Raw genomic sequence first — 23,991 nt, 5'->3', positions numbered from 1 at the left:
AATGATAAGTGAGAAAGTGAAGGACAGCAGATTCTGCTTCTATCTGCAGAACATGAGGTATGCAGCAGAGGAGGCAGCCTCCCAAGGGCATACGCATGCACCGAATGGCTAAACCGCACGGCGTGCATTACTGAACATCTGTCCTACACACTAAAGGACACTTAGGGGCCTTCTCTCAACAACAATCAATACTCTACTTAAATGGCTCATGACTCTAGAGAATGCCCTTGAAAAACAGGATGGCGATACACAACGGAATGCCAATTCAACCAGCAGGTTAGTTTATTTCAAATCAGGCAGGGACATATGGGTGGAGTTTCAGTTAAATGTCGTATGAAAGCATCGAACATTTCATTGGGAATAATGCTACTCAGTGATCCAGTGTCGTTGATACATTCATTGGTTTAAATCCCCACAGGGACTGTAAAAAAACAAGTGTCCAGAATTTTGTTTTCATACCATAGGTGCTGTTAGCAGTTAGTGGCAAATACAGTAACAGTTGCATTGCAGTTAAGCATATTGAATCATTACAAAGTGTGCAAAATCTTCACAGCATTAACATGTATGTGATAGCCTGTTCAGGTAAACCTGCTGCTCTTCTCTAAATTGCATCCCTAACAACACAAACAAAACAAAACAAAGACAGATATTTATAATGTATAAGCCAGCAGGCAAGTTTAACCCTGCAGGCCAGAAGCAGTAAGTGCAAATCAGCAGTGATTCGCAGTTCTGCTGTGAAGTAAAAGTAGGCTTCTTCAAGTCTGAAAACATTAAATACATTTTAGCAGGGCATACCTATCAAACAGTCATCCAATGGTAAGAGAACTAACCCAGCACACTGCAAGGTTGCACAGGCATTCCATATGGCTTCAGGCTTTGCACAATCACACCTCGCATTTCTCATTGTGTGAATGAGTTTTAAAGACATCGTACAGCCATTCACCAACTGACAAAAAAAGCAGTAAAAAGGCCGTTCAGAGAGACCTCAGACTCCCAGCAGATATTTAAGTTCTTTCTAAAATGTTATCGCTTTTCTACTACCCAGGTTTTAGTACCCAGGCCTGCTATAGAAAGCCCTGCAGACACTGTGGCCCTTCAGCCATCTCACCACTAAAGGAACTCAACAGAAATGCAGCTCTTCGGAAGTCACCCAGAATACCTTTCCCATTGTCTTTTTAAGGGTTTGTAGTGCTGTGAGTGAGGCCGACAGTGAGCTCTTTAAACTCTAAACTTTTAACTTTGGGCCCTGAGCCAAACACAGACCGCTTTTTTCAAAAGCCAGTCCAGGACCATTTTCTCAGTGGCTTCCTGGGTATAGCTTTAGTTTAAGTGTAGATTTCCCAAGCCTTAGCACCATTTAATTCCTAAACCACTACAGTCCAGGGCTGAGCAACAATCACAATGACATGCAGTCATTAATCTAATAAAACCCAGCAGGTTTTCCAGGATTCTTGGATGAATGATTATCAAGGTAGATTCTACACATGCAGCAATTAAAGACCTGTAAATATATAAATGTGGGTAAATGTATTAGCAACACACACATCAGTAACACATGAGTAAACAGCAAAACAGTAATCTGCACTACCCTTACTCTGCAGCATAGAAACATGTAATACACAGACCAAAGCAAAACGATGACATAAATCTGATATCTAGTTTTAAAATGGGCAGATAGATTAATAAAGATCACAGCCACTTTAGTAAGAGACTGTGCCCTCCATATTATGGTCTGAAGCAGAACAAACAGAAGGAAAGTGATGACAAATTCCATGCAGATGGCTGAAAAAGCTTTTGCTGCTAAAATAAGACCACAAGTTGTCTGTTGTAATTCAAATTTTTTGATCTGTTCTGTCAAACTGTGTGCGTTTGAAAGATTAATTAATGTTCACTTTTCTCAATGTCCACGTTAGATTGGGGGCTGAGTCAGCTAAACAGCCAATAATATCATTCCTCTTGACAACCCTTGACAACCCTGTTGACAATGTACAAATATTCACAAATAAACTAGCTGCAGCATGAGGCTAAAGTGGAAAAAGATTTTCAAGATGAAAAATACCTACAACAGAAAGACAGCACTACATATTAGGGGCATATTCTTCTGTGCAATAATAAGGGAATGTTTAAGATTTATACAGTCTGCAAATAGTGGTATGGTAAGTGCTATAATAAGACTGTGGCAGGTTGCTGTATGGCAGAGATTCCTATATGCTACAAGAGGGGATTAGCAGAGATTCCTACATGCTACAATAGAGGTTTAGCATAGAAAATGCTAGTCCTAGTAAATGCTACAATAGGGATTTATGAGAGTCCTTTATGCTACATTGGGGGCATGGAAGTGCTATAATAAGCATATGGCAAAACCTATGACTTAAGAACATAGAATGAGTCTGTAATTGCTACGATAGGCGTGTGGCAGAGGTAACACTGCAGTGGGGGCAATATACGCTACAGTAAGGCCATGAAAAGTATTCCTAAATCCTGCAGTTGGATAATAGGATATATTCATATGCTACAGTAGGAGCACATTCCCTAATCCTACAGTAAGGGCATGGTACAGGCTCATATGCTACAGTTGGGACATGGGGGAGATTTTGGTGTGTACAGCACAGCACGTTTCACCAGCATGATCAGAAACCATTTCCTCCTCAGAAACCCAAACATTGACCACACTGAAAAAAGGACACAACAGTTATGATATACCAAAGGGCAAAGACAAGCTATTTTTTCACTGCATCACTGCTTCAGCTGAACAGTTATGATCAACCCCACTACTTAAAGTGTGTTGTTTTATATTTATGATGTTCAAGTTAACTTTAACACTAAACTCTCAAATATAAATATTAACACAATCCAGTGTAAGTGATAAACACGGAGAAGTAAAAAAAAAATTGTTTTGGTCTTCAACTGCCTTGGGTTTGAAATAGTATATTCAACCTGAACCCCCGATGCTTTTCGGACACATTAGCCAGAGCTCTGAGCACATATAAAGCACACATATACCCATTCTTTGCGCCAGAATGAATTCAGAGAAAAGAGGCTTTTTAAAGTCTTAAGCTAAGACACTGATTTCAGGGAATGTACAGAACACCTTCTCATACCACCCCAACTGACACCTTGGCCTGCCCACCAAAGGCCCTAAACTAGCTCAAACATGATCTCTATATCCACAGTCTGAGGAAAGAGGGAACAAATCGCTACAAGAAAACAAAACTAAAGTAGGGGATAACATAACAGGCAGAACATGCATAACAGATATTCTAATGTGCAACAATAAGGGAATGTTTACGATTTCTCCGAGATACAAATAGTGGTGTGGATGTGCTAGCCCTGACTAGGCTTGACATGCTCCTCCGTGTCTTTCTCAGTAGGAACGTGGCCCAGTTTTGGGGTCGTATGTGGTGCTCGGGCTGCTGGACTGATCCTGCTGGTCCATGGACTGATAAGCGTCTCGGTTCCGGGTGACAGTGGGGAAGCCTGCATGCAAACAGACCACAGTCAGTGAACTGCTACAGTCATCCACATATTTACTAAGCAGATCACATATGAATATCATACGGACACAAACTATCGCTATACTACTAAGAGTGTTTCCTATCATTTTCTCTAGTGCAACTGGAGCTACATGGCTCAGGCAGTAAGAGCAGTCGTCTGGCAGTTGGAGGATTGCCGGTTCGATCCCCCGCCCGGGCTGTGTCGAAGTGTCCCTGAGCAAGACACCTAACCCCCAAATGCTCCTGACGAGCTGTCGGCGCCTTGCATGGCAGCCAATTGGCGTCGGTGTGTGAGTGTTTGTATGAATGGGTGAATGAGAAGCATCAATTGTACAGTGCTTTGGAACAAAGGCGCTATATAAATGCCAACCATTTACCATTCTTAATCTATTTGAATGAATGTCTGTACTTATTTTAGAATAAACAGATGTACTTTCATTTAGCAAATGCTATTTTCTGGATACGAGATAAGTTCACAGACTATAGTCAACACACTAGGGGCTGTACATTATATTTACTCAGTTAACCCAGAGGGATAACCACTCAAATCAGTGATAGAAAGGGACAGGGGAAACACAAATCGAAGAAAATGCTTAATAAGAGCTCCCCCTACTCACTGAATCTTCTGTCAGTGGTCTATAAAAATAACTAAGAGACCTGCCAGGGCATATCTAACAGAAGGGCAAAACAGAAAGTGAAACCAAGCCCGGAGCTAAAGAAAATGATACACTCAGAAAACCGGATCTGACTAAATAAACAAAAGAGATGAGGACAAACTGCGCTCCATAGAGCTAAGAACAGGACTGCTGAGAGAACCCACTAGAAGGTGCCCATATCTTGCAGATAGGTCACGGTAACTGATATCATGGTAGCCAAACCACATTGGGTCACCACCTCAAACACACACACACATTTTACAAGGTGGTCAATCAGACCATCTCTGCCGCACGTTTGTCCAACTAATCAATGAATCCTTGCTGCACCATCATAACAAAGCTTCTTGATAATCCTAAGAGGGGGAACTAATCTTCAAAATCAATCAAGATCAAGGTCATTCGATGCATTTTATCAATGGCACTAAAAGAAACAAAGGTGCAGCAAAAAGCTCAGCAATAAATATTCCTTATTAAAAATGAGCTGAAATGTTTCACCATACTAGTTCAATTAGGGGAATTGTGCAGTTACTGAATTAATCAATTTGATTTTATTGATCAAGCAGGATGCTGAAATGTTTGAATCAAAAGCTGCCTCTTTACTGAAAAACAGTGAGTGCAAATCTTGAATACACTGCAATTGCTGAATTATTTCGATCCATGCACTATTGTTTCGAACATCAACACCATCCCTTTTGATTCAAAACAATGGCTATTAGTCATAAACAGTGACACCTGAGTGCATTGTATATTCTGACAATCATTACTAGCACTGGGTCAAGGCAAAAGATGTCCTGTGCAAATCAGTTTGGGCATTTTAAGGACATTAAGGCACAGATTACGACAGTGATCCATTCTGATGAGAAATGCTGTCAGAATGCAAACATTCACAAAGAGATTGCACAAATATTTTAGAAACATATGTTAAATTATGGAGATAATAATGACCAAACATGTGAGTTAGATGCAATCCTCTGTACGTTGATAGAATGACACTTCATGGTTCTTATCAATGGCATGGTAGAGCAAAGCTACTCTGTCCCCCACACAAAACAAGAGAAAGCACCAATGTCAATGGGCTTCACAAACTACAAATCTCAGAAAACCAATCGTAGAGGGAAACGGAGCTTGTGCAGGCACAGTTATGCTGAATTGCAACAATAAAGAATTATAACCTGGCATTCAGAGCTTTCCTTTGATGTCTTTGCTTTATTTATGACTCGTACATATTCTGTGTGTACGAGTCACAGGATTATGTAATTATTTGCTTTCATGTTACTATATTAAATAGGGTGGAATTCAGAAGTTAGCACATAAGCCCTCGAGCGGGTGTTTTTAGATCAACTGGCCATTCATATGTGCAGAGCGGCTAGCTGGGGCTGTGGTCCAAAACCACAATCAGACCTAACCTTGATTATATACCTACATCAGTGAACTTTGACCGACTGACTAATTTAGTCATCTCTGGTTCCTCCCAAGGTTTCTTCCTGTCTGTCCCACTCAGGCAGTTTTTCCTTGCAACAGTTCCCCTAGGCTTGCTCATGTGGGGGGTTAGGCCAGGGTCCATTGTAAATGGTTTTGTGTCAAATGTTTGCAAAATGCACTGTTCAAATACATTGAATTTGGTTTGATTTGATTAGATGAAGTCTGAAAGATTTTCCTGAATATAATTTATTAAAAATAAACCTTTTAAAAATGTATATTCTAAATAAATTACTATTCTTATTATAAACACACAGTAATACTTAAATGTATGACAACCGATACTAGACAATATAAAAAAAACAAGCATCTGTTCAGTGAGCACCACATTGTATAATTTTTCCTTTCACTATTTTCTGAGCAAAAACAATCCATCTACTGTACATCACCTATGCACTGCATAATATTGCATTTAAATATGTCAGTTATGTCTGTCCCATGAGATGACAGAACATACATTACATTAAGAAAGAGGGAAAATGTGCAATTGATACTGTGATGTTCGTCACAAATAAAATAAATACGACTTTTCCTCAGACATATCAGACAGTGATAAAATACTTTCATATACAGAATAACATACATATATAGATGCACATACAATCACGCAGTACATACAAAACAGGGACAGAAAATCTGTATCAGAGACAGCCGACATGAGCAGGGCAACAACTAGGAAAAGAAGTCCATAGACACAACATGTAGTAAACAGGTACAAACACAGGAAAATGTGATTTTAATGTGCTGGAATGATCGAGGATGACAGTTTCAGATTCAGGATGGAGGGTTCTGATAGGAGAGGGGTTGGGGGTGGAGGGGTCATCTGAGGCCAGCAGTATGAATGGAGAGATCAGGGAAAGGAGCAGTGGAAGGAGGGAGTGGGGGTTTCAGTAGCGACGACCAAGCAAGACACTGTCTGAACTGTCCGTGGTGCAGCGGCTGTCCACCGATGTCTCCAGGTCTGGGGTTGAAAACACAGGGACACAGGGACACAGGTGGCCAACCAAGAGACAAGAGGCAGGTGACAATACAGTCAAATGACAGACAGAGGGGAGTCAAGACACAGATACAGAGGAGGGGGAGACAAGCCAGGGGCACGAGTGAACACTCCAATACATGCTCAAATGGGTATGAGAGTTTATGGAAATTCAGAAACTGGGACAAGACAAGGTACAATCATCAAACCTGTACTACAGAGTCAAGATAATAAAAAGCCTGATGCAAAAAAAGCAGCTCAGTGCATCATTATAACACTCTCTCAGGTAAAACAAAGGCATTTATTTTTCTCCCAAATATAAACTGAGCACTCATAACTGGACTTGTATCTCCATACTTGTGAATTACATTCCCAGCTGGGGTACCATTTAACTGGGTACTTACTGTAACCTGAACTAAAATATCCAGCTCTATCTATTAATTTCGTGTGTAAAAACGTAATCTATGTAAGATGCTTTGGGTAAGAGTACTTGCTAAATGCCTAAATGCAAAAATCATTTAAAATCTAAAATGTAATTCAGAATCATATTTTTATTTATCCTGAATGAAAAGTCATACTGAAAACTCAAAGCATGTCATCATCTCATCGAACACCTATGTGTATAGTAAGAAGCACTAGTCTAATGCACCAAAACATAGATCAGCTGTCGAACAAGAGGAAGTAATCACCAAACTGCTGGAAAAACACTTAGTTTTGATTATCAGAGTAAAGAGGCTTGAGAGAGAAAAAGCAAGCCCCCTATAATGAACAGAACTTACAAAAATAACAGTTATTGGTTCCAAGAACAGGCCCACAAAGAGTAAAATGTTCCCAACAAGTACATTGGTCTCATTCTTCCTGGTTGTCCTTTGAACATATAAGTGGAAATGTACACGATTCAAATTTGCTGTTCCAATTAAAAACTATTTGAACGGCGGAAGGCATTGATTGTGTCAATGAATGTAGCAATGTGCAATAAATCTGGCATATCAGTACTAACATTCTGAGCATTCTTAAAATGTTAGTTCACATGAATCCTCCATAATGTTTCTTGGTAAATAAATTATAACAATTAAGGGCTGTTATCAGTTAATTTGCAACATGCAACATACCTGGAACATTTTCCTGTGACTCTCAGAAGTTGTTTAAACTAAAGACTAAAAGTATTCTGTGAGTGTTAGGGGACTGTTTTGTCTCAAAACAAAATGAGGATCTAACCAGGATGTTTCCGAACATTCTTCACATGTTTATTGTTTGCTGGGTTGCAATCTTGGAAATGAAACAACGTAATTACTCTCTGGTCTTAAAAATGAACGGCCAAAAATAAAAAATGTTTTGGCAATCAGCCTTCATCAGTGGATAAGACAAACACAAGCAAATTGTAAAAAAAAATTTTAAAAAAATTTTTTTAATTTAAAAAAAGATTAGTATTAGCTGTAGTAGTAAAGCATTCAGTTAGCAGTTTGAATGTTCCCCTGTGGTTTCCCCGCCTCTGAGTGTGCTCGTCTTGTGACTGTCTCTTTAACTAGATTAGCTTGGTCTTTTGTGATACGAGTGCATGCTTAACAGAGAGACTCTCGGCATGAGTTCTGTCCTTTATCACACATGAAAGCAAGCGGCCTGCCACAGCCCCCTGCAATGCAACACAGGCAGCAAGTGAAAACATTACGCCTCTCAAACCTTCAACCATTACCCTCATATATCCATGACATGTCACTGTGACTGCAGGAGCAGGTGTATGAAAAAGAACCAAGGGGTTCCTCCACTACTTCAGTTTATATGCGGATTCAATCAGACCAATAATGGAATGACGTGTGCAAATACAGCCCTGTTGTCCCTTACAATCACCTGCCTGAATGTGGGTTCAGTGCACCTACCCCATGTGTACCTGCAAACCCAGGTACACATGGGGAACACCCAGGTACACCCAGGTACCTGCAAACCCAACCAACACCCACCCCCAGCTTATCGAATCCCAAATTTAACCCCCCGGTTCCTCCCTCGGGATATCCACTCACCGAAGTTGACATTGTAGTCCCCGCCCCTCTCGCGGTACATTTGATAGACGAAGAAGCAGGACACGGGTTTGAGCAGCAGACTGAGGATGGCCATTCCTGCACTGAAGCGGAACGTGTCGCGGGCGCGGTCCAGCAAGGCTTCGCCCGCCGGGTAGTAAATCCCGATGTGAATCATGTCCGTCAGCATGGTCACCATCATTCCAACCAGGAACTGGAAGGTAAGGATGGGGAGGCATAGGGTGAAAAACTACACTTATCACACACTGGACTTCATCTCCCATCAGGCCTATGGGTGAAATGTTCTGGAATGCTGAACTGTTCCCCAATGGCCCAGCTTCAGAGACAAAAAAAAAAAAGAGTGTGGAAAAGTCATAATTAAATAAGGCTTTGAAAGAGCAAGAATGTCCTTGGGATAAATATAGGACTTCAGTGGTCAAGTGGGGGAGAGATACTAAGCTCTGTTCCCAAATGAACAGCCTGATAAATCTTCACAAAAATGCTGTAAACTAAAACATAATACAGCAATTGACATAAGCTTTATTTTCCAACAAGTAAAGTAGTATGCTTTATTAATGATTCAATGGAATTCAAACAAAATAATTTCCCCAAAATAGGTTCCAAAATTTTTGGCACTTATTGGCAATTATTGGTTTAATACTTTGAGCAAAAACCCCTGGCAAAGACGGCAGCAATGAGACCTTTTGATGCTTGTTACCTCACTTTTATATTCAAGTGATGGAACAGGAAGTGATGGAATGACACATTCCTTTAATCAATATAGCAATAAAGGGCTCATTTTCTCCACATCTGTAATCTGTTCACAACATCCACACAGGCTACAGGTGTGTGACACGTGCAGGTGGGGTGGGGCACTCACCATTAGCACAGCATCGATGGAGTCCCTCTGGGCAATGGCCCACACGCCCACAGCGAAGACTGTGAAGTTCCCCCACGCATAAGAGGCAGGCATGAAAGCGAAAGCCATATAGCCCCTGAGAAACACAGAAACACACACACACCCACACACAGACAATTAAAACCTGTTGTCAAAATTAAATGGCATGGTATTCAGACGGGTTTAGGTCAGTCAAAAATCTCTTGAGCTTTATACATATCCCTGTACACAACTGAGTGCAGACAAAGCACCCCTCCCCCCCCTCCCCAGCAGCAGTTCACTGCACTGCTGAAAGAGGCTCTGGTCAACTCGAGAAATTCCTCAGGTGTGTGGAGAAAACACTATCCAAACCAACTCACCAGATGGTCAGCAGCCAATGCACCAGCACTATGGCCTGTGGGAACAGAAACCCTCCCGTCACGGTTTTGCAATCCAATAGAGGAACAACTCTACAGTAACGTTAGCCATTTCGAAATTAAAGGAAAATGGAACCAGCAGTATCGTTATTAAATAAATACCAATAATATAAAACACCTGATCTACGACATCTTATCTCTGAAGATTTCTGTATAACAATATCTTGAAATATTGGCAGTCCTCATCTCTTGTTAATACCTTGTCTTGTTAGTGTTATCGGTAACTCGCCATGTACACGATAACATGTTAGCTTACAATGAGGAAAGACACATGATACACTGTTACGGCCACTTAAATGACATTGATATGCTCTTTCCACTGTTGCTGTCATAGTGTTGATTGCTTATATGATGCATAGCATCACTTTAATGATAAATTCTAATGCCAAATTGAGTTGCTTTCTTCGGCATGAAAACATTCGCGCTTACCTTCAAATTTATGGCTGGAATTTCCATATTAGCTGGAAAGTGCAGGTCGTTCCCGTTAGCTTTTAGAATGTCACATTAAAAAGTACAAAACTGTGCTCCTATTTCCTTGTGAAGTTTCCAACCCCTCCCTCCATCCAAGCAGAAAACACAAACCATGTGACAACAGCTTGACTCTCTCCACGTGACTATTTAGCTCACCGCCCCACATGACCCAAACATCATCAGAAGTGACCTCTTTACTCAGTTATAAAACATTCTATGAAAGTGCCAAGGAGGGGAATGTTTTTAATTATAACATCCTATGGTTTATGGTTTGTATGACTCCTTAACAAAACTTTAAAGAATGGACAGCTATTATGAGTTAAATATACATTTACTTGCTTATGCATACATATCATACTATTCTGACCACTGTGATTATAAATATTCATACTATGTAAATAGTTTGGTCTTTCCATGTCAAAATTTAGACCAGGGATCTCAAACTCAAATCCTGGGGGCCAGTGTCTGCTTGCTTTGGATACGTTACTGCACTTAAGCGCTTAATTTAAGATGATTGATTGACTAGAGTCTGTACACCATGTTCCCAAGGCCTAAATTTTTGGCTGATTTAAAGGAAATCACAAAAACCAGCAGATTGCGACCCTCCAGGGAAGCAGTTGGAGACCCCAGATTTAAACATTCTTCATATTGCATATTTTGCATTCATATTTTTAATATGAATGCCAGATGGCAACATTAATTTACACAGGAGCATAAAACAAAAAACAAAGTGTCACACATCAAGAGGTTTATAGCAGTCAGTCAAGTGCACAGTTGCCAGATTGTAAATTTAATATACTTTCTTTGATATATTGCTGTGTTTGGGAACAGGCCATATTTTTGTGGTTTGAGGATTACAGAATTTAATCCCAGGTTAGGAACAGCCATTTTACCCTCCGGCAAAGTATTTAGCTTCAGTCGCACTAGTAAAAGCGGAACATCTAACATGCAAGGTACTAGTTATATAGAAACTGGATGAGGTTGTTTGCTTTTACTTTGCAAAGTTTTTAATAAAAAGGTTCCACAATTATTAATGTTTTTTTTTTTCTCAACATGACCCATTTTCTACCCATATGTTAATCACTTCTCCCAACTTGGGACTCCAAATGTACTAAAGGACAGGTTGCAAACTCCTCCCTTCAGCTCAGGGGAGGGCAGAGAAGGACTCTCCACTGAAGTGTGTGCTGCCAGGTGTGGCTTCATCACAGTTTTCCAGTCCGCCAGCTCAGCTCCAGTCACACTTTACATAGCTAGCCAAGGCAGACCACAAGAGGTCACTGGTATGAGGTGCAACAGCTCAATGATGCGATGGATACTCACGCTCTTATCTGAAGGGAAACTGGGCACAGGCAGCAGTGACACAGTGTGATTTTCTCCACATACCATACTGGTGTTTCAGCAGGGCGCAGCAGCCCCTGTACTGTACTTTTCATTACGTAAGTGGAACAAACCGAGGTGCTAGCTGTAGTCATCAGAAGAGTGAAAGGAATTTTTATCTTGGCAGTTAACTATACAGCCAACTGTCAAAACCAGGTACAGTGGAGGTCATACATGAAATAGTCTGAATAATATTCAATACCAGTTGAAACTTGTTATCATTACAGCCACAAACTTTATCGTTAGTTTTTCCACTAAAAACAGCATAAAACAAGTATAAAACATTATAGTCTCCGACATACATTCAATACCTTCTCCAGAATTCACAAAATCATTTAACTGATCAATACACCATAAATGATAATGGGTGAAAAAAATCTCCTGTGATTATATTCAGACCTGAACTAACGTAAGCTATTGTAACAGCTTGTAAATCGGTTCATCACTATTCTTCACACATATTAGAAAAACATTTTCATCACACAGTGGTACTCAGAAAATAGAGCCAAAATGCAGGAGAAAAATACACTTTGAATGAAATAATTGTATGAAAAGGCGAAAACAAGAGGTTATGCTCTAGCTGGCTGGCTCAACATGACTAAATTAAAACATAAATCACCCCTAGGGTTTTTAATATTATTAGGCAGTTTGGCAACAATTCTTTTTTGATCAGAATAGCAACACGTTGCATCAAAGTATGGATGTATTATCAACCCACTTTTTTAATCCCGTTTCTGTTACAACTGTCATAATAATATTATGAATGTTAATTATGTTATCATTGTGAGTTTGTGAGTTGGCTTATTATGGCAAAAAATTATTTTAGCAAAACTCACGTGAATTAGTGTAAAACGCAGATACTGCTTTCAGAAGATGTGGCATTCCATGGGCTAGTGTGTCTACATTGACAGCATCATCAAAAAAATTACATCATCACTCTTGAAACAATCGCTAACAGCTATTTAATCTCTTTTCATAGCAATGTGGTTATACGCCATTGTAAAATTGTGTTTACTAATGCAATGACAGTGACAGGCTGTCTTTACTGTATGTAAGTAAATGATAAAAATAAAAGCATACCAATTGAATCATTTTTAATGATAAAATCAGATTCACAAATACATTACTCTAACAAATCATAATTTGTGACCATGACACAATTTTCTACAAGTGAGCTATGACCATGTCTATATTACTATACCCCACCGTCCCTTTAAAATCCAACAGATCATCTACCCTATGTGTGTGACTGATATTAAAATAGTAAAAAGTAATACTTTTTTAAAATGTCACATTTACCTGTGTATTAAACAATATGTGCACAATTTAAACTTTTTTAACTATGCCTTCATTTTTATGCATGCCATGAAATGTCATAAAAACAATTATCAACAACATATACATAAGATTTCATGCAAAATTGGAAACAACTAATACACTTTGTAATACATTTACTAATATACATTCAAAGAATGTTACATTTTTAAGTAACATTTCACCATAACGTATTGGCACCTGCTGGTTTTATGGGGGTTAGGTGCTGTGTATACACACAAGACCCAATAGATGTAATCTCACTGTGTACCATTAAAATCTCCACTTGACACCTGCTGTACCCACAATGAACCCCTACTCGTGACCCCCCCAAGGCTCCTGTAGATGTTCCTACTCTACCCCCATGCTACACATCGGCCCTCTCGAAGGCACTGTGGGAATTAAATATTTGAGGTCAATGAAGTATCACAAACACTGCAGCACGGTCAATATGAACAAGGAGATCTATAAACAACAGTAAAAAGCACAGTTCCGAAAACGAATCGTGTGAATCCATTCTTGTAACATATTTCAGTGAATAAGTACATGATAGGGCAGCAATCTGAAAGGAAGAAGACATATGAATGCTTCTTTGCCAGGTCGCAATTCGATGCATGTGGAGTATGTAGAGTTTCTGTTGGGTGTGTGTACAGGACACAGACTGGGGCAGATATCTGGGGGTGAGCTCTTTTTCTCCTCTAATATTTGGGCAGGGGGGAGGGTGACATGGCACTCTTCCTTGGTCCCCCAGCTGTTTCACACCGTGATGAATGCCCCTTGGTCACTGTTTGCTGACTCAGGCTCCACACACCGCCCCTTCCGCCTGGTCACCCGACGTTTGCGATGAAATTTGGCATAACAGCGAAGCCCTGAAATGCATAGATAACCCCCCCCAAAAGAGGCAAAGCTGAGTAAAACTTACTCCAGTAAATCAAGATGGTCATTAGATGCACCCCGCCGCCCTGTTGCCTGTTGATTTTGAATACAGTGTAGAAGCACTTACCCTCGGTACACATGCAGTCATCGTAGCATTTGTTATTGAGCCCGCGATTGTAAGGCCTGCACTCATGGTCCCTCAGGTCACAGCAGGATCCTGTGGGAGGAGAGCCGGAGCCAGAACAACCAGGGAGAGAAACCACAGGACCAATCAGCTCCTCTGGTCACACGTATCCCAGCATCCATGTTATCGTTCCACTGGGCTGTTAGTGTGAAGGGAGGCTGACTGACCTGAGAGGCAGTCCAGGTGGTGGTCGCATGCTTCTACGGCGTCCGTATCCGCTGTCGTATTTCCACCACTCAGATTCTTACCGTGCCACTTGCCTAGGCCGCAGATGTGCACCGAGAAAGAGAAGCAAGAGGAGAAGAAAAGGAGGAGGAAAGGAAACGAAAGGAAGGAAAGAAGGAAGGAGAAGCAGAAAGTAGCCAAGTAGAAAGGCAGGAGAAGCAAGGGCAAGAAGAAAGGGAAGTGAACCACTGATAAGTGCATTTTATTGTTACAACAGTTTTTTAACTTAAGGTTTCTAAAAGAGGGAAGAATACAGTGTTTTATGTGAAAATGGATGTACTATTAAATTAGAAATTCAGGTACTACACTGTATGAAGGTAGGTTTGATTTGATTGTACAGTAAACCTGGAGATTAGTATGAGGCAGTGTCACCTTTCCTTTTGTAGGTTGGCCATGTTTCTGCTGGTCTCATGTCCTCGTAGTCAGTCCAGTCAAAGAGAGTCATGTCAAGAGTGGGCATCACCTCATGTTGCTGCTTCCTCCTGCTCCATTTCTAATCCACAAACACATTTAACACACACACTTTAATCTGCAGACAATCTCTGAACATGCAACACGTCAAACCTCTAAGTGGATAGGCTACAGAAGTAGACTTAATAAAAAATAAGTGCTCACTGAGTGTATATTTGACTCGAAAGTGAGTAACAACACTGTGATTCACCCAGGGTACAGTGCAATGTCTGTACCAAATTAATTGTAGACGGTTAGTGAGAGCCAGTGGCTGGGGGCTTGGGGGGACTGGGACACGACTGGGACAGATGGTAGAGAGGAAGATAGGAAGGCATGGGCTTAACCCTCCCACCACCCTCCCACTGCGAAACACACACGCATATGTGCACACACACACACACAGACAACCGGCTCTCAGTCCCAGACAGAAGCCCAGAGTAATTTTCTGCATGGGGTGAGCCAGCGAGCGGTGAGGTGTGTTGTGGGCCCACGGGCAGGTTGCGGGGCGATGCGGTAAATAAAGCAGGCTGATTAAAGCCTTCCGGCTGGGCTGGGACTCTGTACCGATATAGCGGCGGAAGAATAGGTTGACTGTGGGAAGCTGGGAAATGAAGAGCGATGGATTGGGGCTGATGGGGACTGGGGATGCTGAGCAGAATGTTTCGATAAACTGATGGGTGATGACACTTTCAGGACAGGGACTGACAGAGGTGTGGGGGATGAAGAGGCATGTTTGACACAGGGGAGATGGGTTTATGAGGACAGAGTATGGGGAATCACAGGAGGATGACTAGTGATCTTTTCATTCTCTTTTCCTGCAAGCTCAATAGTACATGCCAATTATTCAATGCACTAAAAACTCATGTTTCATTCACTTCCTTGATTTTCTCTGATTATCTTAAATGATTGCATTATTATCCCCAGATTCTCATAAACAAGAGAATGGTGTGTCCTGACCAGCTCACAAAGACAAAAACATTTCTAAAGATTCATGATGGTCCCATTTTGAGAATCATGATATTGCTACTGTAACTAGGTCATCTAGTGTACACAATAACTGCAGTGAATGGGTGAGTGTTACATTTTTATGTTCTGGTGCCGTATTTTGGATATGGCATGTAAATGATTCATTGCTAGAATTACCTGGCTTCTGTCTGTTGTTTACTGTACATAAAGAATAAACAAAATGACAGGGAAAACAAGTCCACACCAGATTATGTGTCTGCTTATCCGATGATACGTGACCGCTTATCAACTCAGATCATGATCATGAGCTAGCATTCCTGTGGGGTTCCTTTTGATGGGCTGAACATGTCTGAGCATGCTCACACACTCCTCTTGTTGTGAGAGTAGACACCATCCCTGTTTCAGGTACCTGGGGATTAGTGGAGGTGGGAGGCCGCTCAGTATTTGCCGTGGTCAGCAGGGATGTGCTGGGGCTGGGGTTGGGGCTGGGGTTGGTAGTGTACTCCATGTCAGTGGGAGATGGAGGTGGGCTGGCTTGGGCCGGGCTCTTTGATGGAGCCACACCGGAGGGTTTCCCCTCAAACTCATCCCCATGCTGCACCAACCATGGCTGCAGATAACGGAACTGGCCTGGAGAGACAGAGAAATGTTTCATTTTTAGCATAAATGCAGCCACGGTAACACAATGCTCATCAATTTTTTTTTGTTTTCCAATTGAATTGAATTTAAATGAATTTAACTGAATTTAACTGAATTTGACTGGATTGAACTGGATTGACTTCGACTGGGGGAGAGGAGACTGATACGCAGATAAACACAAAGTCGCGTTCCCTCACGGAGCTTGCACTGTAAACATCACTAAACACATAACAGCTTTATACCAGTACTATGTACTATAATCATATCTGTACACTTCTGTACATCTGGCACGAAAATACCCATTGTCTGTTATTCCATAAAGTTGAAAATGAAATTAAACTGAATTTAACTGAAAGATGGCGAGAGTAGTGGAAGACATAGAGATTGAGAGAAAGAGAGATGCAAAAAGAGAAAAAGATATAAAAAGAGGCAGATATACACAGACGTAAGGCATGAGAGCAGGAGCATATTTGGGGTTGAGCCTGAGGCCTCACCTTTAGCACGTCGGGCCTTGTTCCTGCGGCCGCCCTGTTTCCTGCGCTGAGGATGGTGTCCGCGTCTCCCGCTCTTCCGAGCGCGCTCAGTCCTGAGGGGGCGGTGCTTGGGCCCGTGGGACTGGATTCTGAAGGCCAGTGAGGTTCCTTCCATCCCCCCTCCACCCCAGCCCTCGTCCAGCCTCAGACCCGCCCGACCAATCCCGTCATCCCCGGGCGGCGCGTGACCGAGCCCGTTGCTGTGCCGACCGTGACGTGACGCGCTGCTGTGAGCGTCGCGATTGGCTGAGAACACCGGCGCCACGCCCCTCCTGCCGTCCCAAGGCCTGGGCTCGGTTCTGTGAGAAAATGCCAAAGTGCCAAAGAGGAGCGTCGGCCACAGGCACCAGGGGAGAGCTGTCATCTTTCAACACAGCGCCACCTGCTGGTGAGAAACCAACAGTGTTCTCAGGCCCCTTCACACAAAGACATCTCGTGGGAAGAAAAACATAAGTTCCACATATGGAACATAAACATTAGCATATTAACTTTGGGGGCAGTGTAGGGGCTTCTCTGGTTCACCCAATCAAGGACTATCTGGCATCTTACTCGGTCAATAGCATTCACACATGGCACTGCCTGTAACTATTGTCAGAACAAGCAGCTGTCCAAAGAGATAAAGAATTAGGCTAAATAGCAAAACCAAGATGTACAGAGTCCCAAAAAGGCATAATTGTAGTTAAAGGTATAATCCAGTTCAATCCAGACCAATTGAAGCTCACTAAAGCAGCAGCTGATAAATGGACAGAGAAACATTGCCAGTGTGCTGATTCTGGCTCTTGTCCACACATTTTTAAGGCTGCATGTATGATGAAAAGGGTTACAATAACTAAGTGTGTAACACTTTACAATAATGTCATCGTTAACTACGACTAAGAAGTTAACAATAATGTAGTTGTTAACTACCACATATTTGTACAGCTCTGTTAATGTATTTGTACATCATTACAAATACATTGATGATGTACAAATACATTAACTAACTACATTAATGCCAATTCATGAACCACAAAGCGTAACGCATAAGCTCATAATAATTTTCATACTAACTTGAGTTAATAGTTTCTTGCGCAATAATTTATAGTTAACCGTACCTTTCATAACTGGGTGAACTTACATTCACATCACCCTCACTGAAAGCTCACAACAGTATTTAACTATAGTTAAACTGATTTGTAGTTTGAGTCACAGCATGTCATTTGTGCCATCTCTGTCCCCATATCACAGCAAAGAGTGAAATGAGCAATCTATTAAACAATTCAAATAAAAAAAATCATTCACATGGCTTTCATCACATACTATCAAATGCTCTATTTTACATTCAGCTTGGTGAGATGGAATCATGTCCCGTAAATCAAATGTACAATATTGTCGTGGAAAATACAGCATGATTACAGGAACTCATAACATGTAATCTGTTACTCCCCTCCACTGTTCATCCCCTGCTGATCTCAGCTAGTCCCAAATCTATACCGTACACTGCATATATAAGCCACGAGGCCCTCAGCCAAACATCTGCATTTTATCAATATTTACTGAGAACCTTCTACAGCAAATAATAAAAAGCAACATTTAATTATAGCTTCTATAGAAATAATCCACAGTGTTGCAACATCATTATGCAAACCAGGGTAATACATAAACACTTGAGAGCAGTTTCAGAGCCCAGACTGATTTAAATATTGCCCAGGGCAAGCGGTTTAGATTAAGTGCTGATGCTGAGGTTTCACCTGTCAGCACATAATGGCCGCGGTTGAACAGGTAGACAAAAGCACACGCTCGCTTGCACACACACACATACGCGCACACACACACACACACAGCATGAGAAGGATTATGTTTTTCTTTGTGCTTATTTTTCTGATATGAAATACAAAGGGAGCCCTGGCCTAGAGAGGAGCTCAGGATTAGTATCTGCCTCCAGGCGGGTCTGTGTCACCCTGCAGGACCCAGCAGGACTAGGGCTCATGCCGTAGCACGTTGCCTCCGGTTGTGTTTCCCACGTGAAGATGTACTCCGAGGCTGGGATCGCCGAAATGCCTTTTATGGTCGGAAGTACCCTCACAGGTAATTACGGTGAAGACAGCGGCTTTGCAAACACGCCATAGATGCTCCCCCGCAGAGCAGGAGCCACGGAGCCGCGGCGACAAGCATAAAGCAGCGCCCCTGTCCCGCCCCGCCCCGCCCGTGTTGGGCTGCTCGTGCGACAGCTGGCCCTTTGAAAAGAAGCGGGGCTAACGAAACGGCCCGTGCGGCCCGGAGTGTCCGCCCCTGATAAGCAGCTTCCCTGCTAGGCACTGCGTGCCACCCGGCGCCTCGCACACCTGCCCCGCCACACCCCGCGCGGATCACACACTGCCCCCGCGGGGGCATGAGAGACTGCTCAGGCAACATCCGACAGGAGCAGAGCAGACAGGGGTGTGTGACAGGGGGCACCCTGCATGGCTTTCAGGACTCAGTGGAGAGACAACAGACACAGAGCAAAGACCTCCTCAAACATGGCTGCTACACAACACCGGAGAGGCTCCCCTGTCAGGTCTGCCTTTGATCTTCCGAGATGGAATTGAAAGCAATAGAAATCCAGTGTGAATCCATAGTGAAGCTAATATTCAGCAAGATTCCACTGCACACATCACAAGAGTGGCAAACAAGACATCGCTGCTGACTGCATGCTGAAGTGAATCCAGATTCCTCCAGCTTTTCTGAGCAACCCCCCACCCCCTTGCTGGAGCAAGTCGGAGGATGTGAATAAGAAGAGTAGGTGGCTGAAAGTGGCTGAAACGCTGCAGTGCTGGGAGGCTGCTCAGGAGTCTGGTGGTCTCCACCTGCTGAAGCCTGCTATCAAGGCAACTGTAGGGTCCCAACGCCCCTCTTAGCAACACCCGCTCTAGCACCAGAAGCCACGTGTGATTACATTGTATATTACACATGAGCTATAGTAGAGGTTAAAGGGTGGAGTGCTTGAGAGAACAAGCAAAAGAAAGAACAGTGCCATTCACTTCAGACGAACACACAACGCTTCCACATAGGCACACCTACATACAGTACTGCCAGTCAAAATATACAAACATGGGTATGAGGGCACACAAGCACACACAACTCCTATCAGAATACTCACACTATCCTGAGTAACACTGGAGGAACACACTGCAAAGATTAAGACCTTTTTATCAGCTGTACAGTTCCCATTTCTATCCAGCTAATGTTTTCTGGTAATTCTGCAGCATCCACTCCATTCCATCTATGGCAGGGGTTGGGCGAGTCTGTTTCACGCTAATCACTGCCCTTTATTATTTTATATCCAATTTATTAATCCAAATGACTTATGTGGTCTGACATTTCAGCTCCATTTCCAGATTTGCTCTTGACTGACAGCTGAACACTGTTCTTGTGTCCCTGTATGAAGCGTTTTACTGTGGTCTAATCTGTGAGTTCACCAGAATCGGTGCATACAGCTACGCTAATTGAATTTTGGAAGCGAAAGCCTGCATTCACACTGGCCCTCCAGGAGTTCCTGCTCTAATGCATTTAATACACATGTGAGATGCACAGGAAGCAGGAATTTATGTACATTTCCATCTCAAGTCAGGAAAAGACTGCTGCACAGTTCACATTCAGTGGAAGCAAACATTAATGTTGGACATTCACAACTAACTCATCAACCCCAGAGCTGAAATCATATATGCAGAACCAAACACAAGATCTAGGATCTGACATATCCACTGTCTCCAGTCACATGCATCTGGGACCTGCTTCAGCAGTCGTGTGTGTTCTCACTGTGCGTCCGTTTCATGCTGACCTATGCCCAGTGTATACAGTATGCTGTAAAATATAGCAAGGGGAACTGTCAAACAAGCAGAAATCCACTGAATGTACTGTATGCCTGGGTATCATCTGTTGAAAGTAATGGTGAATTAAAAGACTATATATGTATAATATTTTGTATTTGATCCCAGGTGGCTCATTATATAGGGATGATTGGGGAAAGGACAAAGGATTTTTGCATGAATCTAAAGCAGCTATTGATTTCAGATTCACGTCACTGAATCTAAGCCTCATTATCAATGTGGAAAAGTCTGACTATCAAAGGAGCCTTCTCCAAGTGCATATCTCCCATTTCTGCAGAATGAAATAATGTCACACAGTTTCACAGTGCAGTTAAGGCACAACAGAAATCAAACACGGACTGCAAACCACAAGGACTGCTGGTTGTGCTGTCTAATGGGATTAATTAACAACAATGATTTTACACTGAAACTGATTTATTTGCTGTGTGAAATTGGCATCAGATGCACAGTGGAGGTGTTAAAAGTGCCATAAGGAAGAGCCATCTGTGATAGAGAAAGCTGAAGGAGAGAGAAAGAGAGAGACACAGAGAGAGAGGGAAATAAACAGTGAGGATGATAGCGAGAGAGACCAAGGAGAGATACTATCAATCCTATTGTGGGACGAGCAAACAACAAATGTGATTTGCACAGATACTGTTGGATTTGCCTGTGTCTTTGCTATCAGAAATGCAACCATAACCTTTCATTACATTACAGTGCGCTGCAGTCTGTGACATGCTATCTCGTTCAGTAATAGCAGATATTCCATAAATAGCTAAAACCTGCATTACATGTCTGGGTTTGAGATATCACTTCCAAATGCATGAATGGGTCTGTGTGTGGTTTGTTACACTCCTTACATGTGCCTGCCTAACTGACCACAGGGGCTGCCAGTGCTGTGCAGATGATGTTTTTGCAGGTGAAAACAATAATAAAAAAATAATAATTATCATCATAATAATCATACAAAATCTATCTATATGTATTCACTGGATTTGGGCACAACTGTATGTACTCATAAGCTGTATGTATTCACAATTCTCATATTCACTCTCAGCCTCTTAATAATCAATCAAACAAGGCAATCAATCTTTGATGTAGCAAAAAAAAAACAACAACACCAAAACAAATACAAAAATCTCTAGCACCCAGGGTGTCCACTCCTGGCACAGAAGATAACAACCCAAGCCTGCAACCAGAAGATCGCAGGCTAGATTCCTACAGTACATGGGACTCTGGAGTATCCATTTTCTACTCAAATCACTTAATATCAGTAAATATCCCAGCAGTGTAAATAGATACTACTGTTAATAAGAAGCATTCGATATTGCAAAAGGCAGTTATCCCAAAATATTTTCTTCTCAAGCTGCCCTAAAATGACAACTGGGGCTATGGACCATCTCTAAAATAATGATGGAACCTTTATCAATCACGATCCTTGACAGCCAAAATACTATTCAATATATTGAAGCATATCCAGAGGCTGAATTTGTTTGTCAATGTGACCACTGCCACTCACTTTACATCACATGAATGTATTTCTTTTTTCACATTGAATTGAGTCTTTCCACCACAAATTCATTTTCCCTTTTTTCCACACCGCTCTGCGTGGTGGGGGGTAAGTTGTGGAGGCTGTTTTCTCTGTGGCCCAGGCTTGTGAAGAAATCACAGCACAAATGTGCCAGCTAATAGGTTTTTATTTTCAATCAACACATCGCTCGAGGTGATGACAGAATAAATGGCGAAATGTCTGCTTTCTATCCGCTTATAATTGCATGATACCCAGCACAGCTACCCCTTACAACACCCCTTCCCCCTCCACACCCCCAGAAACCTCATGCACACACATTAATGTACTTCACGAGAGAAACAGCCTGGATTTATGTATGTATGTATGTATGTATGTATGTACACATGTCTGTGTTAAAAAGGTTATGGTACATTAACTGATGTCAATAAATTATACAGGACTGAGTATGTTTCCTTATGACAATATGATTGCTACAAAACTGCACTTCAACAGAAGCCAGTGTTCATCCATCATCATTATCATCATCATTATCTGGCTTCAGTACTAAACTCAAAATGCGGGGTAAACAAGCGTGGAGCATGCCACAACAATGGGTAATCGCTTATTACGCTTGTACTGATCTACAAGTGTCCATAGGCTGTGTTCAGTTGCCCAACGGACTAATATAAGTAATTATATTAACAGTTAAGTAAACTTTCCAGAGTGAAAATGTTGCGATGTCCTCTGCACAATACCCAGCCTATGTTACGAATATACCGTTGAATCCAGTTGTAAAAGCTAAATGTACAGCGCGTACAATGATAAAATAAAGCGGAATGTTAGTAGCGAAAATCGGCAGTAGCCTACGACAAGAACAAGAACAAGAACAAGAACAAGAACAAGAACAACAACAATAATAATAATAATAATAATAATAATAATAATAATAATAATAATAATAATAACAATAATAATAATAATAATAATAATGATAAATAGTTCTTACCTTTGCGTTTTAATCGGTTGAGTGTAGCAGTAATTGTCAAATAGGACTGGCTAATGTCATAATTTGATCCGGAGTTTCATAAAGCAACCGAAGAGGCGATGTTTGCATGTGACTGGTATGCTAACGTGTGATTTGGTGTGTATACCTACGACTGTTAGATGGTTTCTAATAGGAGTCAAGCTCCGGGCGAGCAAGTAAAGGGGGGGTTGGCGGTGATGAAATATGCGAAATTTCTTTTTCAACCACGGCACGCGCTCAACACACATCTGAAGTAGCCTATTTGATGTGTGAATCACAAACTTGATTAGGGGAGACCGGAGATGGTTGTCACACGGGTTGGTTGTCGCACTGCTTATATATCGCTCCTTAGAAGGCGGTGTTCAAAGATTTTGGTACCAAAATGTTCAGTTTTGGGGTTAGAGTTCACCCAAATAGTTATTTGGCGAATAACGAAGAAATGTTTATGTTAAAACACACATCCATATTTTCATTTAAACAGTCAATGTGTTTTTTGATGTAATGGATATTTCAACATATTTCTACAAATTACTTATTTGGTGTGGTGTTACTTATTTATATCGTGTTCACAAAGTGACAGGTTGTAATCGCTTATTATGCTGGGATATAAAAAAAAAATAGAATAGAATAGATAGCATCCTTCAGGCTTCTATTATCAAAA

At 41.7% G+C, this 23,991-nt stretch overlaps 2 protein-coding genes across 3 annotated transcripts; both read right to left on the bottom strand.

The window, feature by feature from the left end:
* Positions 1-258: 258 nt before the first annotated feature.
* On the bottom strand, positions 259-10,507 carry LOC133109322 (type-1 angiotensin II receptor-associated protein-like). 2 transcript variants are annotated; one of them, XM_061218602.1, is made up of 5 exons: positions 10,364-10,507; positions 9,878-9,912; positions 9,501-9,615; positions 8,624-8,834; positions 259-3,477 (listed from the first exon to the last, which is right to left on the bottom strand). In XM_061218602.1, exons 1-5 carry the CDS (start codon positions 10,388-10,390, stop codon positions 3,365-3,367), a joined length of 501 nt encoding a protein of 166 aa, XP_061074586.1. In that variant the 5' UTR covers positions 10,391-10,507; the 3' UTR covers positions 259-3,364. The 2 variants fall into 2 exon arrangements, with proteins under 2 accessions (XP_061074586.1, XP_061074587.1); XM_061218603.1 differs by lacking the exon at positions 259-3,477 and adding an exon at positions 5,875-6,590.
* A 2,354-nt stretch (positions 10,508-12,861) lies between these two features.
* Positions 12,862-17,084, bottom strand: LOC133109446 (draxin-A-like). Its single transcript, XM_061218768.1, has 6 exons — positions 16,931-17,084; positions 16,207-16,427; positions 14,754-14,874; positions 14,324-14,416; positions 14,100-14,189; positions 12,862-13,965 (listed from the first exon to the last, which is right to left on the bottom strand). Exons 1-6 carry the CDS (start codon positions 17,082-17,084, stop codon positions 13,853-13,855), a joined length of 792 nt encoding a protein of 263 aa, XP_061074752.1. The 3' UTR covers positions 12,862-13,852.
* Between the last annotated feature and the right edge of the window lie 6,907 nt (positions 17,085-23,991).

Source organism: Conger conger, chromosome 14, assembly GCF_963514075.1.
Source record: "Conger conger chromosome 14, fConCon1.1, whole genome shotgun sequence".
Taxonomy (NCBI): domain Eukaryota; kingdom Metazoa; phylum Chordata; class Actinopteri; order Anguilliformes; family Congridae; genus Conger; species Conger conger.
Note: the sequence above shows the minus strand (reverse complement) of the source record. Positions and strands in the feature narration are given on the sequence as shown.

What these genes read in the sequence shown, in the direction of transcription:
- LOC133109322 (XM_061218602.1), bottom strand. Translation starts at nt 10,390, where the DNA reads ATGGAAATTCCAGCCATAAATTTGAAG. An exon ending in TTCCAGCCATAAATTTGAAG is followed by an intron (nt 9,913 to 10,363) that starts GTAAGCGCGAAT and finishes CTGTTCCCACAG; the next exon opens with GCCATAGTGCTGGTGCATTG. An exon ending in GGACTACAATGTCAACTTCG is followed by an intron (nt 3,478 to 8,623) that starts GTGAGTGGATAT and finishes GTTTGCATGCAG; the next exon opens with GCTTCCCCACTGTCACCCGG.
- LOC133109446 (XM_061218768.1), bottom strand. Translation starts at nt 17,084, where the DNA reads ATGGAAGGAACCTCACTGGCCTTCAGAATCCAGTCCCACGGGCCCAAG. An exon ending in CAAGGCCCGACGTGCTAAAG is followed by an intron (nt 16,428 to 16,930) that starts GTGAGGCCTCAG and finishes CTGTCTCTCCAG; the next exon opens with GCCAGTTCCGTTATCTGCAG. An exon ending in GCCAACCTACAAAAGGAAAG is followed by an intron (nt 14,417 to 14,753) that starts GTGACACTGCCT and finishes TCTGCGGCCTAG; the next exon opens with GCAAGTGGCACGGTAAGAAT.